Source organism: Pholcus phalangioides, unplaced genomic scaffold (genome assembly GCF_987345545.1).
Source record: "Pholcus phalangioides strain wild (caught in Gottingen) unplaced genomic scaffold, Ppha-v1.0 ptg000011l_1, whole genome shotgun sequence".
Classification (NCBI taxonomy): Eukaryota; Metazoa; Arthropoda; class Arachnida; order Araneae; family Pholcidae; genus Pholcus; species Pholcus phalangioides.
Window position 1 is genome coordinate 56003227 of NW_028301604.1, and position 18096 is coordinate 56021322.

At 32.4% G+C, this 18096-nt stretch overlaps 1 protein-coding gene and 1 pseudogene across 2 annotated transcripts in view; both read left to right on the top strand.

Annotated features, from left to right (window-relative positions):
* Window positions 1–521: 521 nt before the first annotated feature.
* LOC149080600 (uncharacterized) overlaps window positions 522–18096 on the top strand; it is a 48996-nt gene continuing 31421 nt past the window's right edge. The window contains exon 1 of one of the 2 annotated variants that reach the window (XM_089239751.1): window positions 522–703. Coding sequence is in view for 1 of the 2 variants with exons in the window: in XM_089239750.1 (XP_089095876.1) it covers window positions 640–703 (64 nt within the window). In the remaining variant the exon portion in view is untranslated. The remainder of the gene's footprint in view (window positions 704–18096) is intronic. The other variant, XM_089239750.1, reaches the window with a different exon arrangement.
* Window positions 3189–3289, top strand: LOC149080601 (U6 spliceosomal RNA; annotated as a pseudogene).

The following is an 18096-nucleotide window of genomic DNA, read 5'->3' on the forward strand; positions in this document are numbered from 1 at the left end:
GTATCCAGTGAATGCGTGCGTAGGCTATAGAAGGGCGTTCCCATAGCAACGACGTGTGTTGATGCTTCTTCCAATAGGCAGTTCCTACATTCAATAGCTTATCGCTGTTCTCAGCTCAGAAACATCATCAGTAAGAGCATTTTCTTTTCTTTTATCTTACGCCGATCACAAATGCTCAATATGAACAAACATGTACAATATTTTGTTATTACAAAAAAAAGTCAGTTACATTCGTCGTTCTTTCGAACATCAATAAAAGTTCATACAGCCTCAGAAATCTACTCTCATCACTTAGCTTAGTTGACTTACACGATTATTCATTTTATATATAGTTGGATTGCTAAAATATTTAATGGGAACAGTGCCACAACGTTAGAGTCATTAAAAAAATGTTGTTTGTATAAAATCGTAGCGAAATGTCCCATCGCCGTGAACGGGATACTTTTTGGCGAGTTGTATCGATCGCCAACTGGTGGCAACCTTTCTAAACGCTGACCGTACCCCTTTCTCCGGAGAGCGGTCCAGAATTTTTCACCGTGGGTCCAATGGAGACGCATTAGTTGCTCCTGTAGATAGAATAGAGTGTCAGGAAGCTTGCCGGAGAGTTATGAGTTCGACGATGTGAACAGGGATCGCAGCATGGGCACGCACAGCAGTAAACTTACCCGCGAGGAGCTGCGAGAGCTTCAGCAAGTTACTCAATGTGAGTTATCAAGTTTTCAAAAAATATTAAAAAATAATAACGATTTCGAAGAAAGGGAAAACTAGAAGCTTTTAGAAATTATTGCAACAATATTTGGTTCTTATCTCCTTTTTTCCTATTTTTGTCTAAGTTATTTCTCAGAAGGATATCTTGAATTTCTGATAATTTTTTTAAAGAAATAAATTTTTTATAGATGTAGTATATATATACAGTATTATTTTTTCACTCCATCCTCTTCATATTTACATAAAAACGTATATAAAACTAAACAAAGTATTTTGGATTATTTTTTATAGCACACATAATGGAAAAACCTCTTCATATTTAGGGATGCATATCATCTATGAAACAAGCTCTATTTTCGATTTTAACCCTCTAAGGTCCCGTGTATACTTTCATTATACATGACAAATACATGGTCAAAAAATCCATTATACCAATTTATTTTCTAACATTATTTCGTATTTTAGAAAGTACATATTTTGGTGTCATTTTTTGAGATCAGCTGAAATTTTACTTGTTCAACGATTTATAAAATAACACCAAATTGAGGGTATTGCAAATAAAATTCAAGTTAAAAACTATTCAAATTTGTTGAGCAAGATTTTATCTATTTATAGATAACATTAAAATCAAAGCAAACTGTATACTTTACTCCTTAATTAACCGTTTTAGCTCATTAAAAAATCTCCTCCAGTTAATCAATTTCCTGTGCCTGATGTATTTTTTTTTTCAATTAAAAATACGCTAACTGCACTAATTTACATCCGTATTTGTAAAAAGAAAAATTCAATACGTTTTTATGGAAGGTTAACCATACAGGTTTTTAAATGATTTAATTTAAGCTTACTCCAGTATAAAAATTATTTTTGACTGTTGCTAAAAAAAAATGTAAATTCAACATTCAAACTTCGTAGTATCGGTATCTAAATCTGTGCTATTTAAGTTAGAATTTAATATATATTATAGATATTCACTACTCTATTATGTATGATTAGTCGCCGTGGTCCACCCTCGGAATTCTACTTATTTTATGATGGTTTTTCGTTCAAATTATATTCGGAATTGAACTAAATTTTTTTGTTCTGATAATTATGGTCATCACAAATGGAAAATCTAATGAAAACAAAAATCACCTAATTTCTTAGCGATAGAAAAGTTCTTCGTAGTATAAAGTTATATATATATATACTTACTTTATTTTTCATTAAATTAAAAAGAAAATTAGTATAATTAGTATTGATGAAAAGCCTTTTTGTATTAGAATATTATGAAAGAATAATATATTATCACATCTTACTAATACTAAATTCGAAGAGTGAATCACTTTTTTGTGTAATACATGAGATTTTCATTCGATTTTTTTTGAAAATGCGAATGATAGTGATGCGATTAAATCAAAGTACCATTGAAACTTTCTATTTTTACGCTATTGTTTCAGAAATTTAATTAAAATAAGTCCAAGAAAACATGCCGAAAGTACTCGACTCGAGGTTAGATTCACTAATTAAATATTGATTTCTTAATTTTTTTCTTATCAATGATTTTACACTTAATGTGTGAATATTAGCTTTTTTCATAGTGAAAGCATAAAAAAAAACAAAGTTTTGACATAATTATGTTATTTGAACCTATGTTTACGAAATATGAATTTTTATACCAGAGACTTCGTAGATTCTAGATGATATACTGATAACTATGTTTATTGTTGAATTTTTATTAAAATACATGTAGGTGAGATTCTCTCGGTAATATACTCACTTAATACACGGTACGTACATTGTCGAATCTCATTAATATAACCACCAGCTAATATCAAAAATAACAGTATCGTGAAGCCCAGGCAACAGTAAGATTGTTTTGGAAAGACATGAATTCAAAACCGTTGGAAAGTGCATGACAGAAGATCTATAGTAAGAACGATGATGATTATTTGGTTCAAACGCGGTCGATTAAGTTTAAGTTTTGGGCATTGGGAAGGGAGAACCAGAAAAGTCTTAGTCATGGTTTTTCTACAATTTTCAATATCTCAGGGGGACATGTCGTCGTATTACCATTCTGGGAAATTACATACAACTCGAGAATAAGAATTAACATTAATTGATCGACATCAATCTGCAAGAATTGATTCATAATCATAACGGCTTCCAGAAGTATGAGTAAACCTAGACAATACCACATTGATAATTCTCAGCCACAATTCTCAGATATTGTTGCTATCATCAGCTTTTGCTCTTAAAGAAATAATCACAGAGTCTTATTTTCAGATGTTTTTCACCGGAAATGATAGCAACCATCAATTCCACGTAGCATAAAATGTTTTTCATCGGAGAAAGCAAACATTTTGTCAATCGGAAGATGTTTAATTTCGATACCGTTCCGCCATCCGAGTCAAAATAGTTTATACCGAACAGGCTTAGTAACCATTGATGCATTTAAATTAAGAAAAAGTTTTATTTTATAACCTCCTGGTTTTATTTGGACAGTACTCGCTTCGGCAGTACATATACTAAAATTGGAACGATACAGAGAAGATTAGCATGGTTCATTTGGACAATAGTGGATTCCGAAACTGTGTAGTTTATCAGTCAGCCCTCATGAACCTTTACAGCCGACGTTCAACTCTCACGTTAATAGCACTTATTGCTCCGTTGTTTCCAATTTGGTTATCCGAAGTGGTGCCATTTGTCTAGTTACGGTACACTTGGAAGACAGCAGCACGTGAATATTTCACAAACTGTCTAGTTTCAGACACACTGTGATCCTCGGTTGAGAAGTCGACAATCATCCTTTTGTAAAAATCTAATGAATCGCTTGTTTTTAGTCTATGAAAGTAACAACTGATACATTTTCAGAATGCATGCATTTTACCCTGTATTCCACCAAGCCAGCTCGTGACACTTTCTTTATTTCATTAGCTACGCGTAGTCAACATCAAAATTAGAAGGTGGTCACAATAATGTGACTTGATTGTACGTCACGTACGTATCTTGCAATATATACTCAGAATTTGAACGCATTCACCTTCTATAAAGAAATAATCATTTTGAATGAAAGGAAAATGCTTGAAAAGTGTAATAATAACCAATTAATGATATTTATTTTGACAAAACGGTTAATCCCTAGCGATTTCGCTGTGTTTGTAAAAAATATGTGAAAAATCCGAAGACCAAATAATGCGTCTTTTTTATTTCATGACATGTTTCAAATAGCCTACGTTAAACTTGAAATTTGAGCGAAATTTTTGCAAATGTTATCAGAATGTTATTTACTACAAAAGCAATGTAAATTTCAGTCTCTTTATTTGTGTTTTTTTTAATATTAACCATTATACACTATAATCGAAAAAAAGGACGTATGGTGTGATGAGATTAATTTTTTTTATTTTCATCTTTTCATACTATTAATTGGATATGCATAACCAATATCTTAATACTTTACCATTATTCAAAATATTGAGCACAGCAATATTTATCGGTTTAGGTATATAACAATAATGCGTAATTACCTATGAAAAATTATACATTTTTCATCAACAAGAATCGTACATTAATTCTGAGCTTCTTCGTACTAGCATCCGCACGAAAAATAATCTATACGTGAATAGGTAGCGCAGACAGATCATTATCTGAGGATTATTCGAACAACATAAAGCCTGTTGTTAAGAAAAATTCCTTTCCGGTAGATTGGTAGAAAAACAGAACTGAGAATAAATTTCTTCTGGCCCATACAGTGTGTAGCTTCCCTCTTTCTATATTAAATTGCGAGTAAAGATATGAAAGATATTCCTGGAATACATCGTGATCAAAAGAATAAGGTCTATTTTTTTGTAACTAACATTGCGATCAAATATTTTACTTATTTTCACGGAATACATTTTCTCTATTGTGTATATTAGTTCCATTTGCTGATATAGTATAATTCAGTTACTCGTGTAGGAACAGTTGAATAAATACATTTATTTAAATGCAGTATTACTTCAAGAAAACAAAGCTTTCTAATAATTCAGCATAAACTATTTCTGAAACGTTTAAAAACTTTCAAGAAATTCACGCCTTGATTATGTCCGTATCTCAAACAAAATGAAACTCATACATTTACACATATAATAATTCAAGCGCAATTTTTGTGGGATCATAAAAAGAAGTAACAATGATTTTTTTTTCTACAGGAAATTTCAAAGAATATAGTATTATTCATTATCCTAGAGATTACCCTACCTATATAACACGTATTATTTCTAATGTTGATTATTATCAGACTCATTCTAATGCCTTAATTTTAGCATTGACATGGAGAAGCATGTAAGTCACAAAAAAAATCGAAAAGTATTATTACTATTTTTTTTCTTTTTTTTTGCGGATAAGATAGTACAAACCCATGCCAGTGGCATGGTAAAGTAAGTCGTCAGAAGAAATAGTTTAGTTTCTGATGGGGTTAGCAAATATGAGTGTTTATAGCTTTGGCACCGAGACTTTGGATTGTCCCGTAAAATTTGATTTTTGGGACTTACATGTTTTGTTGTGTCAACGCTACAATTATTAAATGCGTCATGACTATATTTCAGTATCTCCTGATACTTATCCAGCAATCGTATCTAAATTGAAACGGGACTCGATCAAATAAACATATATCATTGCCAATCTTAGTATCATTATTTGTATTCTTGGCCTCATTGTATCATGAGGCATCAGTAGTTCAGGCTCAAATTAATTCCATGTAAAACGATGTTTGCGCAGTTTTTTGCTGTACAGCAATGAATAAACACCAGAACTCTGCCACCAGACTTATCCCGTCCCATTGCTAAGATTTCTTCCAGACCAGCTTCGTGGCAGATTTCGGAACAGCCGTATAAATGCACTAGAATCGTGGTAGCATATGGTGCAAGACCTGTTGCAGTGCTCCAATGTTGTTTGGAATTTGTTTATTGTGCGTTAAAACAACAAAAAGCCAATCTCAAAAACATACATAAATGTTGTAGTTACCCTTGAGAAAAAACGGAATGCTTTGTCATTGTTATGTGTATGAGGTGTCTATCAGCCAGTGGTGTCGCCACATTGAGTTGTCCATTGGCGAATTTCCGATTTGTACTGTTCTCTTCAATCCACCATTGACACCATCGCACCACTTTCATTACGTTTAGATTCGTGTACGAGCAACAACTTGAGGGGTAGAAAAATATGCTGCCTCTTCACAGGTCAACATTCGTTCTCGTTCAAGCTTTATAGGTTGTTTATGAAGCAAACTTTGACGTATAAGAGGCATAGTGACTTCCAAAAGAATGTTTAAATCTGGCTGGAGACATTTAAATGAATGTCTGGCTTCTCTATTGTAGACTACTTATGGCTGTGCCCAAATATAAGCTATAATTCTCAAATTCTAATCATTTGCATGTGTTACCCTGATTTTTATGCCCTGTAAGTTTTACGTTTTTCATAATTTCCTCATGGTGAAATTTTCTCAAACAGTAATATATAGTTATATATTATTGTGAGCACAAAAAATTGTAGTTAGCTTTCTTGCGCAATCATCGAATAAAACGTCCTGTAAATGGAGTGAATTGAAATAAAGTTTCCTGACATGTTATTCCTCTCAGTCGTTTGAGAAATATGAAATACTTAAGCATTTACCACTCATTTGACGTTATCAGAAAGTAGAGAAGTATCTCCACGTGTTTAATGATTTGTTCGGAAACAGTTGATTTTTCACATTGCTCTATAATGAAAGCATTTATGAATTAGTGTTATAACCAAATAAAACACAACATTTTTTCACAAAAAGATGACTAATGTCTTTAATTTTTTAATCGAGTAAAGTAAGCGAAAAATAAGAAAACTTATGTTTCGTATGTACATTGCTATTACTATGGAGGAAGATAATAAAGAAGGTTAGCTGGTTGGGAAAAAAATAACATTAACCCCCACTACATTGAGACAATAAGGAAAAAAACCAAGTACGAAATATATGTTATATGTTCGGTAAAAGTGATAAACCGGCGATTGAGCATAATCGCCTATATATCATGCATTATCACCAACCGTCTTGATAAGTTTTCACTACATTTATCACTTTTACTAGCGATTATGCATAATTCCCAAATGAAGTTCGATAAATATGGGAAAATTATATGGAAAATATCATTTAACTACTTAGTTTCGTTCGTACATGATACGTACACTAAAAATATTTTGTCATAAAAAGTGGAATTGAGTGCCAAGAAGATGAAGACAAAAATTATCAGTCTTTGTAAAGTTGGCTTTCCAACATATGAAACTAATAACACCAATCAAATTCATCATCCTAGAGTTTATGCATAATACCCGGTAAATTTGCGTAATTCTCATATTTGCTTTTTTCAATTCACATTCACAATTTATTGTATTTATTCATTTCTATATATACATGCAGGGTGATTACTTAATTCCCCTTGCCGCATTTTACGAAAACTGTTGATCCTAGGGGCATAGTTCCAATTGGAAAAAGTATCCAAATAACGTGTAGAACTCAGACGCGGCGTAAATTACTTACTGAAGAAATTTGGGGGAAAACGGCTTTAAATGCGGGTAAAGCGGTTTTTCCACATTTAGAGCTGTTTTTTCTCCAACGTTCCTCCGTTTTCAAATTCGAATATCTCGATGAATATTGCACTTGGAAACGTGGAATTTTTTTTGTTGACATCAGGAGAGACAGGGCAACAGCTTTTTAATTAGGTTTTGAGGCACACGGGGACTGTATAAAAAGTTTCAATTTTAATTTTAATAACTATTCAACACCTTGGAAACATAAATGGCATATCTGAGTACTACACGTTATTTGAAAACTTTTTCTAATTGGAAGTCTTTTTTTTTTTTAGAAGAATTTTTCTAATCTAGAATCAACTGTTCGCCAGTAAAATTCCATACGCCCTGTTTGCTATGCACCCTGTATATATCTTACTGCCAAAGCCCGAACTTGGCGAATTCGCGACGGGGCCGCCCACTTTGAGAATTGGCCAATTTCGTTAAATATTGAATATGCCTGGCCAAAGTCCGATTGCAAAAGACACGATTCAGGAACATCGTCAAGTTGGTGTATATTTTCGTGATAATTATGTCCATGTTAGTGATGGAATCTCATCAAATCGCAGTCACGATGCGGTAATCATTTTTTTCTCTCCAAAATTTGGCAGAAAAAAACCATGTTTACATAATTATTTTTTTAGTTTTTTATCTCGAATTTCACTTTTTTTTCTCTCGTCACATGGAGCTAATCCAATGCAGCTGCTATATATATATATCACACGTTGACGATTGCAAACAATGGATTTGGCTCCTATCGGGTTATCTTTCATCAGCACATCGATGTTTGGCCAGGGATATCCAACCACTTCGCGAAATGGCCGGCCAAAGTCCGAATCATTCCTGCAATTCGGATTTTGGCCAATACATTGGCCACACTTCGGGCTTTGGCAGTAACATATATATCATCTATAACATTTATTATCTATATTCACTAATACAGCCGGGGTTGATACGCCGACAATCGCCGGAGAATGTGGTCAATTCTCGGTATAATAACAAAATTTACCAAACTTACCGAAACGGTTGGGGATTATGCATTAACTCTGTTTCATCACTTTTACCTCAACATATATACCATAATTTGCTTATAACTTATGCACATGACAATAGAATAATGTAACAATAATGTAATAATATAGCTTATACACGTAACTTTTCAAAAGAGAGATAGAAGCCAGAGTTACGATGCTCATTATGCAATTGACTACAGCTTGCAAAAACATATCGTGATAAAAAACGAATATTATTGTTTGATTTCATTCGTTTCAGTAAATATTTGAATTCTGCAATAAGGGCAATTGCCGTAAACTTTCAATGTAAAATAGATATGTGTGCAATATAAATGAAAATACTTGGATAGTTAGGTTGCCGGTCTGCATGCATTTTATGGAGTCTAAATGGCTCTGTATTATTTAAATTCAAAATATTTGATTTGATTTTTCATTTTCCTTTCTTCAAGTACAATTTAACAACAATGTTGCTGAACGGAAATTCATGTCAAACTTTTAAGTTTTTAAATAGTATTTACTTATATTATCATTATTTAGTCCTTGAATATAACGGCAGATGATCCTCTCTAAGATATCAATTTAAAAAAACAGAAATTCTTTCAAAAAAATTGTAATGAATTATGAGTGCATAAGCGTTTGACACTCTTGCACGCTTTTAGAAAATGCCAAACATTTATGACATTGGCTAATTGTTTTATAACTATCTCAAATAATCAATAATCATCCAAACGCACGAGAAAACAGTGTTGCATAGCGCTCGAGTAAAGTGGCCTGGTTAAATTTTCTAAATTTAGCTTACATATCTGATTTCTCGTCAGCGTGTAAACGATCTCTTGTATTAAAATGTATTTTTCATAAACTCGAAGTGTCACAAGAGTTAAAGTGAAATTAAATGAAGTTCATATTTATACATTTGTAACAAAATTTTATCTCCGACATTGTTTAGCTGTCTTCGCAATCCTTTGACACACTGTCCGTTCGCGCATAAAGATGAGTAATTATTTATTAAAATAATTACTCATCTTTATGCGTGTCTAACAATTGGGCATTCTAGAATGTATGTATAACTAACCTCTCTATACAGTAAATGTGATAAACCGGTTATTATGCATACTTACCAATCATCTTATAAGTTTGTTAAATTTATCACTATTACCGGAGATTATGCCTAATAACCGAGTGTCAATGGTAAAATTGATAAATACTTGAAATTTATCACCTTTATCTGCGATTATGCTTAATACCCTAGTGCAGCAGTTCTCAACCTTTTTCGACTCGCGGAGCCCTTGTTGGCATATAATTTCTATGGCGGAGCCCCGTAGACCTATTTTTTACTTATTCAGCAAAAAATTACTGATTTATTTTTATTATTCTAAAGTAATTATAATCATTTTTTCAAATTACTGTTTTTATTTTATTTTCCTCGAGCGGCCGCGGAGCCCCTGGGGAGAGCACAAGGAGCCACAAGGGCTCCACGGAGCACCGGTTGAGAACCGCTGCCCTAAAGTAATTGTGAATTTGATGAAAATTAAAAAAATTTTGAATGAGTCTAGAGTATGTGTGATAAATATAATCAGAGAGACCCCGATATAATGATAGCAAATTTTACGATCGTACCCCGATATAATAATACAATACATGTATGAATTACTACGTATAATTCACCATATCGTATGATTTATCATGTCTACCAACGACGCGACGCTTGGGTATTACGCATAATCACCGGTAAGCGTGATTAATTTTGGAAAATTTATCAAATTTACCAAAATTCTTGGCGATTATGCATAATAGCCGGATTTATAACAATTGGAGTGTAATACATATACATACATATATATATATATATATTTATTTATATTTATATTTATTTATTTATTTATTTATTTATTTATTTATACAATATTGTTGGCCCTGTGGCCTGGACAAGAGGATGCGATTGAAAAGGACAAAGATATTGTTTGATATTGGACAAAAAAATAGTGATAGAGCGTGAGGGATTCGACAATAAAGCCATTTAGTTCCATTCACCAATGGTGTGAGGATAGAAGCTGTATTTAAAGCAGTCAATGGAAGCAAAAATAGGTTTTATTTTAAGGGAATGGTCAAGTCTTCTAGAAATAAAGTAGATTCACTATATCTTACTGAATCTGCAGTGTATATATTTATATACTGAATATATGCCATCTACAAATTATTTACTACATTTATTTTGACGATATACCACATAAGCTTTTTTTCTCTTCCTGTACTGTTGGAATTTATATATTTTTCCCCGGAAAGCTGTTGTTCAATGTGTTGAAAAATGGCAAAAAGTCATCAAAAATAATAGCGAAGAGTCCAGACACAGACGGTGATATGATTTGATATATTGGAGATTCATGAGCTCATCTCCAAATGCGTTCATATATCAATATTCTAGCAGAATAAATGGACTCGTTGACGACGATTATCCGAAAGATTATCGATAGACTTGGAAACGTCGGTGACCTACAAATATCAAAGAAAAACGTGGTTATGCCGTATTTCCATCAAGTTGAATGTTTTGTAAAACAATATGTATGACTGCAGAAAGAGCGAGGAAAACTAACTGTTGAAATTCATTATTAAAAAATTGTCCCTGAAACATTAGAAAAATATATTTACGAAACAGATAATAAATGAAGATTATATTAAGGGATTTTTTTCTAATTACAAAAACGTCAAAGTTTCGTAAATTTCAAGACATAAAAATAAAAGACGAGTGTGATTACTATTGCTGTAACAACCTTCGAAGATTCAATATTACTAAAAGTATAGAGATGTCTATACGTAGTATTAGTTTTTTGGTGCTTTCAAATTTTAATAATTATCTACTAAAATAACTAAAGTTACTAACGTTTCTACTGTTTCGTAACATAAATTACAGAAACCAGTTCGTGTAAGGTGAGCGCAGTGCTTCTATATGAATATACAGTACAGTACTTTAGTCATTACTGCCTACGATATTTATTTTCTTTAGGGACGTATTCCTCGGCGTATAACGTTTTTTGTTATTAATATCGGAATTTTTCAAGCTCTCCGCATGCCTGTTTTTTTGGTTCTCTTCAATCATCTGATCTGGCTCTTCTCCAAGTTTGAATACCTCACTCTCTTTTCTACCGGCTTCTGATGCTAGTACCTCCATAGTATCAAAGTACGAAATATGCGGCATAGCAGCTTTCATTACCTCGGAGTCATTGATTTCGTCTATTCCTCCTGTACCTCAGGACGATAAGCTCTTCTATACAACTGGAAAGTTTAGTCGCGTGCGAAAGGGCTGCTGAATTCTCTAGTTGGGGCGTGTTTTACTTGGGGTGGTGCCTAACTTTCCACAAAAATTCGTGCCTCCCAGTACGAAAAAATCAGGTTAAAGCTTTATCTTTTTCATTTCTTATTTTTATTCGATTTTATAGCTTCATTTTTGTGCGATCAAACAAATGGTGGACATTTAAAATTCGTGAATATTAGCCTTAACGTCAAAATTCAGAATTCACATACATTCTTTTTAAAAGTTTTATTATCCAGTTTTCTCAAGTGCAAAGATTATCGTACATTAGTGTTAGTTCTATCATATTTATTAAATATAGTGTCAAACGCAAAAATATGTAGTCAAGAAACGGTAACTGAAAATTGTAGCGTAGATCAATATACTACATGTACAATGGTTTCGTTAGTTGTCAGATTATCAGAAAATATTGCACAGTACATTAAGTTTCTTAGCTCAAAGTGAAATAAATTTTATTCCGAATTCAATAAATTCTATGCTGAGGAATGTTTTTCCACCTCATTCACATTAAAACTTATTTTTTAAGGGACTCTGATGCTGTAGAGTATATAGTAGGACCTCAGCGTACGAGTGTCTTTTCTTGCGAGTAATTTCATTTACCAAATATATTCACTAAAAACTTAAACTTGCGAGTAAATATTCTACTAACAAGCAAGAAACATACGAGGAAAAAGCTCATTCGAGACACAAGCTTTGGAACCTTGAACAAATCAGAATCGACAGCGTTGTACTACTGAATCGCGTAGTGCATCTATCTAGCAAACAAAATTACTTTTATTTTGCATAGAATACTCTAGTCCAGTGTTTCTTAACCTTTTTCAGCTCATGGCCCCCTATGGATCACATTTTTTCTCGTGGCCCCCCTGTCCTATCCAGGGCCCCCCCTACCCTCACCCAAGATTGAGATACTTTCTATATTTTTATTATGAATGAAATTTTAATAAATCGGATCAATCTCTGGAATCCTGGCTAAGCACGGACTCAAATGGCGGATTATCATCTCTCCCAGGAGTCAAATTATATGTTAAAAAACGATTTGTGTAAAATACGGTACGATCCAACGAACATGCACGATAAATTGACCTTCCTAACACACCAACCGTTGCTCTGGCTGCCCTAAATACTTAGCTGTAAGTAACAGCTTACATATGAAAATCATAGTATCAGATTCCATATAGTGCAGTCTCCCTCCCTCCATTATAGACATGAAGACCCGGGTCATGCCCACATAGACCCAAGGGTTAAGATGACCCTATTTCTGTGGACGGATCTGATGAATTCTGAAAATAGTAATATTTTTCAACCACGTTTTACTTTTAAAGCTTTTTTCTCTTCACAGTTCTCCGACTCCCTTCATCATCTGTCGTGGATCACCTTTCTTCTGTTTTTCTCCCGTGGCCCCCCTAGAATATCCCAGGACCGCAAGGGGGCCATATTGCCCCAGGTTGAGAACCACTGCTCTAGTCCATACTGTACCTTTATTGTGTGTACTGTATTTTTATGAGAGTTTAGAGTTTTTGATGTGGAAAGTCGAGTTAACCACTGTATTAGAAAGCAATGTCACTCTCGTAACATATTTGACAAGTCAGTACAATATTTTTATTTTATGTACATCAGGAAATACGGTTTATCTACCAATTATCCAAACAATTAACTAAAAATGACCCAACTGCATAATTATAGAGAAGTGGAGCGTAATAAGTTCAACAGCTCGAAATATTCGAGAGCAGATTTCACACCAGCAGGCTTCTGTGTATAAATCAAAGGCGCTGTTTCCATCCTTTCAGCGGAGAAAATTTCCTCGTAATAATTAAGTTATGCTCACCCGGAAAAAAAAACTATACTATATAAGTGTAGTATTACTTGGCGCCACTTCGTGAAAGACTCAAGATGGAAGAATTCTTGGAATTTTTGGAAGCTCTCCCGGTCCGAAATTCTGTCTGGTATCGCTATAGTTCTTGTCATTCGTCTTCCGTTCACGCTGCGGGACTTTTGACGATAAATGGATCCTATTTGCTGTCCATTCTGCATATGTGAGCCAAAATCTCTGGGCGTATCTTAGAATACAAACAATATAAGGTTTATCTTCATCTAGAAAGGCTGATACTTCTGAAGAAAAATAATATTGTTTTCTCTGATCCGGCACAGAAAGGACGTTCTGCCATCTTATCTAGAAATTTCAGAGTAGTTTCATAATTAATAATATAATCGGTTTGATGTCCGACTCAGCTCAGTAAAGCGGATATCTCTTTTCTGTTAAAATTGTTTTCCTTCACTCTCTTAATTAGATCAGTCGATATCACAGAAGCATTGAAAATGCGTCAAATATTGCTCAGCGGAATTTTAAGACTGGATCATAAGTGTGATTCGAAAAAAATCGATTTGTCTTCAATCATAAGGTTAAAGCTTTATAATTGAGAATAAGGAATCTTCTATTTTCTATGGTTATTTTATATAATAAAATGAGTTAATTTAACACCGAAGTACAGCTTAGACACTATTCCACCATACTAATGCACACTTATCGGAACTGAAACACTTAGAAAACTTTGTTTTCATGGGATTTATAGTTTTCATTAACTTATTTTTTTACGCAAATTCTCAAATTATTTTCCGAAACTTATGATCTAAAAAGATCATAAGATTCATTAAAATCGTTTTGATTCTCTCAAACAGAACAGTCTTTATACAGAAAGTTCAATCGCTCTTATATTCAGTGATATTTTATCTAAAAAAATTTCCTTTAAAAATTTCGTTCTTTCTTCTACAGACAAGAAAAGCAATGTTGTTCCACAAAGTCCAAACTAATCTAATTGTACTGTTTGTACTCATCTTAGGTATAACATATGAACTATGAAGATTAATGATTCACTTATGCTTTCGGATTACTTGAAAAACAATGATCTTTTTTAAATCAATTCAATAGCTCACGAACAAAATATAAAATCACGTGCATCCATTTTTTTTTTAAGATTGTCTATAAGACAATTTTATCTTGTAGAAATAACTTGATTGTATAATGTTTTGTTTCAATGAAAACCTTATTTGTTTTACTATCAACTCCGATGAGAATTATACCGAAAGTAATAATGTGCATAGCACGTACTGACACTAACGTAACGCTAAACACGTACGTATATAAAGGCATGAGAGGACGAGAAATCCTCCGAACGGCATGGTGAATTGAGAAGAAGTGCATCGGGGATGAAATGATAGCACGTAAACAGAATATCTAAACGCGGAGATTCTTAGAACTCATTGAAATATCTGCGGAAAAAATACCTATGCGTAAACCAAGAATCACAAAAACTGATATTCAAGTGCGCAATTGATTCTCAGAGAACAAAGCTTGCCTGTTTTATAAGAATAAAATATTACGGTATGCGTATATCCATTTCGCATAGAATGCCATGAACACGGAAATACTTTTCTCGTGTGTGCATTCGGTTGACGAATTCTTGTTTTTATCCATATCATTTTCTTATTTCATTTATGTACATTCTCAACTTCGTATCTAAGACCCACACCCCATCTCCGCTTTTCCCGTTATCCACATTTAAAATTAAAAACACATTGTCAGTACAAATAATAGTTTCCGACAGAGTGCTCGACTTTATTTCTTTTATTCTCAATCGTCTCCATTTTTTCTGACAATATTTTAGATATACTAATGGAAATATTTTATAATTTAAATATACAGTATGTAAACACATTTTAAGCTATTCAGGAGAAAAAACGAAATGTTGAATTTTTTTTTTTTGGGGGGGAAGGGGAATTAAAATGTTTTCGTTTCTACGACGAAGAAAGTTTCTTCAGAGCAATCAATATTTGCCTCTAAAATTCTTAGCCCCATCGGATTATAAAGAGTAAAAAGAAATTGATATACACGTTTGCACACTCTTTTTCCCTGAATAGAGAGGGAATAACATTTTTAATGCTGATTTTATTCTAAAATTTTGATTTTTTTTATCTCTTCATATTAATTTGATATAAAATATCGAGAACAAAAATGATTGAAGGTAAATGTTAGTTTTTCATCTAAGATCTAAAATTTTATAAAGAAAAAATTTCGATATGTGGTAATTGAGTTTAGAATGCATAAGTTATAGAAAGAGTAAAAAAAAATCAAACAAAGAAAATTTGAATGTTTTTCTAAATTTTTTTTATTGAAAAGAATTAAAGCGAAAGCACTTCTAGGCACTAAATATTCATTTAAAGGTTCGTGACAGCCCTTTATTTGTAGTTTTTAAAGTATCAAAATTGCGAAGTGATTCGCATAATTTAATTCTCGTCTTTAATGAGATAACTTTATTATCATCAAACCAAATGGAAAACTAGAAATTTCAAACTCTTCACAGATTTTATTTTATAGAAGTACTCATTCGGATGCACTCAAATTTATTTCTTTAAAAAGTAAATTATTTTGTTATTGCATACTTCATATCATTTTGTGTGAGCTATAGAAACCAAAAATGCACTTAAGGGACAATGTAAACCATGGCCCATCTCTTCTGGGAATCAAGAGAATTCAATTAATAATTACTGAGATAAAAAGAATTAAGGTAATTCATCAAATTACAAGATTTTCCATATTTTACAGGGCAATTGAAGATTCAATTTCGGGGTCCTCATAGTATTTCCTTTGTGCTCTTTTACTTCGTGTATCTTATATCAGTCACCGTAATTGTGAATAAAAAATTTTAAATGTTGTGACTTTTTAAATTTTTAAAAATAATATATATTGTCTATGATTGCGTTGAACCGAGGTTATAGACGGCTTTGATCAAATCATTTGATTATATTCTAGCTAACGTGAAGGAAAAACTGATCATAAATCACTAGATATGAACACTGTTTTGCTATACAAATTTATTGTGAATATAACTCTTCTTCTTATCTAAATTCTTGTCAATAATGCAGTTTTAGCAGTACTAGAGAGTGACAAGTTATAGAGTACAAGTGTACATAATGAGTGTTGATAATGAATAAGAGCAGATTGATGGTCAAAAAAAAATCACACTAAATATTATTCAAAAGAAGTTTTATTGGCCATATTTTCTTTAAGAAGAGTAAACGCACAGAGCGATATTTATGTTGAGAATAATCTTTACTTTGAGTGAAATCTGGAAAATATTTGAAATATTTTTGTGTAATTCTGTAAAAACTTTGGCTGGGAATCGATTAAAATTTTTAACAGGTTAATGAATAAGTTTTAATCGATTAATCGACTGATTAATCGAATTTTAATTGAATATATATTATCAAGTTCTAATCTTTCATAGGATACGTAGGATTGATAACTATAAAGTATTATAAGTGATGATATAAAACATTCACATTCCATGCACCTATGCACTGAATGAACGCAAACATATTTAGAAATAGATTAAGAAATGAAGGCCACCCGCTTGAACCTATTTAATATGTTGAACATACTTGTCATATCCCGGAACTTCTTAACGTGGATCTCTTGTCGTTTTTAAAAAAAATCAGTTATTTTAGGTTAGTCAATAATTTCGAAACTAATTTCTATTTTAATTTTGCTACTTTTTCCCTTGAAATTGCTCTCAAATTTTACTGGTAGGAAATTTTCCCAAATAAGAAAAGTGTTGTTCACAGTAGAGATTATAAATTTTGGTCCTGTCTTCTAAAATTTCCATGAAACTCTATTTAAAATTGAAATCATCACTAGTTTTCGATGAATCAACTTGTCTTTCTCCATATCGAAAAACTTGATCAAAATATTGATTCAAATCTTTTTAAAAGTAGTACTTATCTGGAATGTTATGTATATAGGAACATAATTTATATATATAAGACATCTAATCGATTTAGTTAAATTTAAAAAAAACGTTTTACTCGAGTTTTGATCGGATCGATCAAGCAGATTAAATCAACTAAAATTTTTAATTGCTATTAACAACAGATCGAATAACCGACCCGATTAGTCGTACCAGCCCTAGCGAAAACTTATCAGTAAACGTAATAACAAGGTCATGGGAGTTTTTTTTATAAATTAATGCTATATCAACAGTAGTGAAAAAACGGTTTTTTTGTGACAACGCGAATTTTCAGAGCTTTCATAATCGTATCACTAGGGTTTAGATTTTTATGACCTAAAAATGCAACGTCGTTGCCGGTTTGTCAAAAAACCTGAAAAATTCAGGTTTGTTTAACCAATCAGCAACGACGCTTAATTTTCAGGTCATAAAAATTAGAACCCTACTTTTCACCGAGATGAGTTACGAAAACAATGTGCATCAGTCTACGAATGTAATAATATAAAACATGACTGAAACTATAAGGTCTAATGAGTGTCACGGTATTTTTTAAAATTTGTTTACAACGAAATTTGATTTTCTTATGACCTTCCAAAAATGATACAGTATTTAAGAAATTTTATTCCGATTTTCGACCTGGAATTTTTTTTTTTCCTCACCATCAACAGAAATAAGTTTTTTAGAAATAGAAAAATAATAATTTTATGTTTTTAATTTTCGAATGTTTTTAGTCACA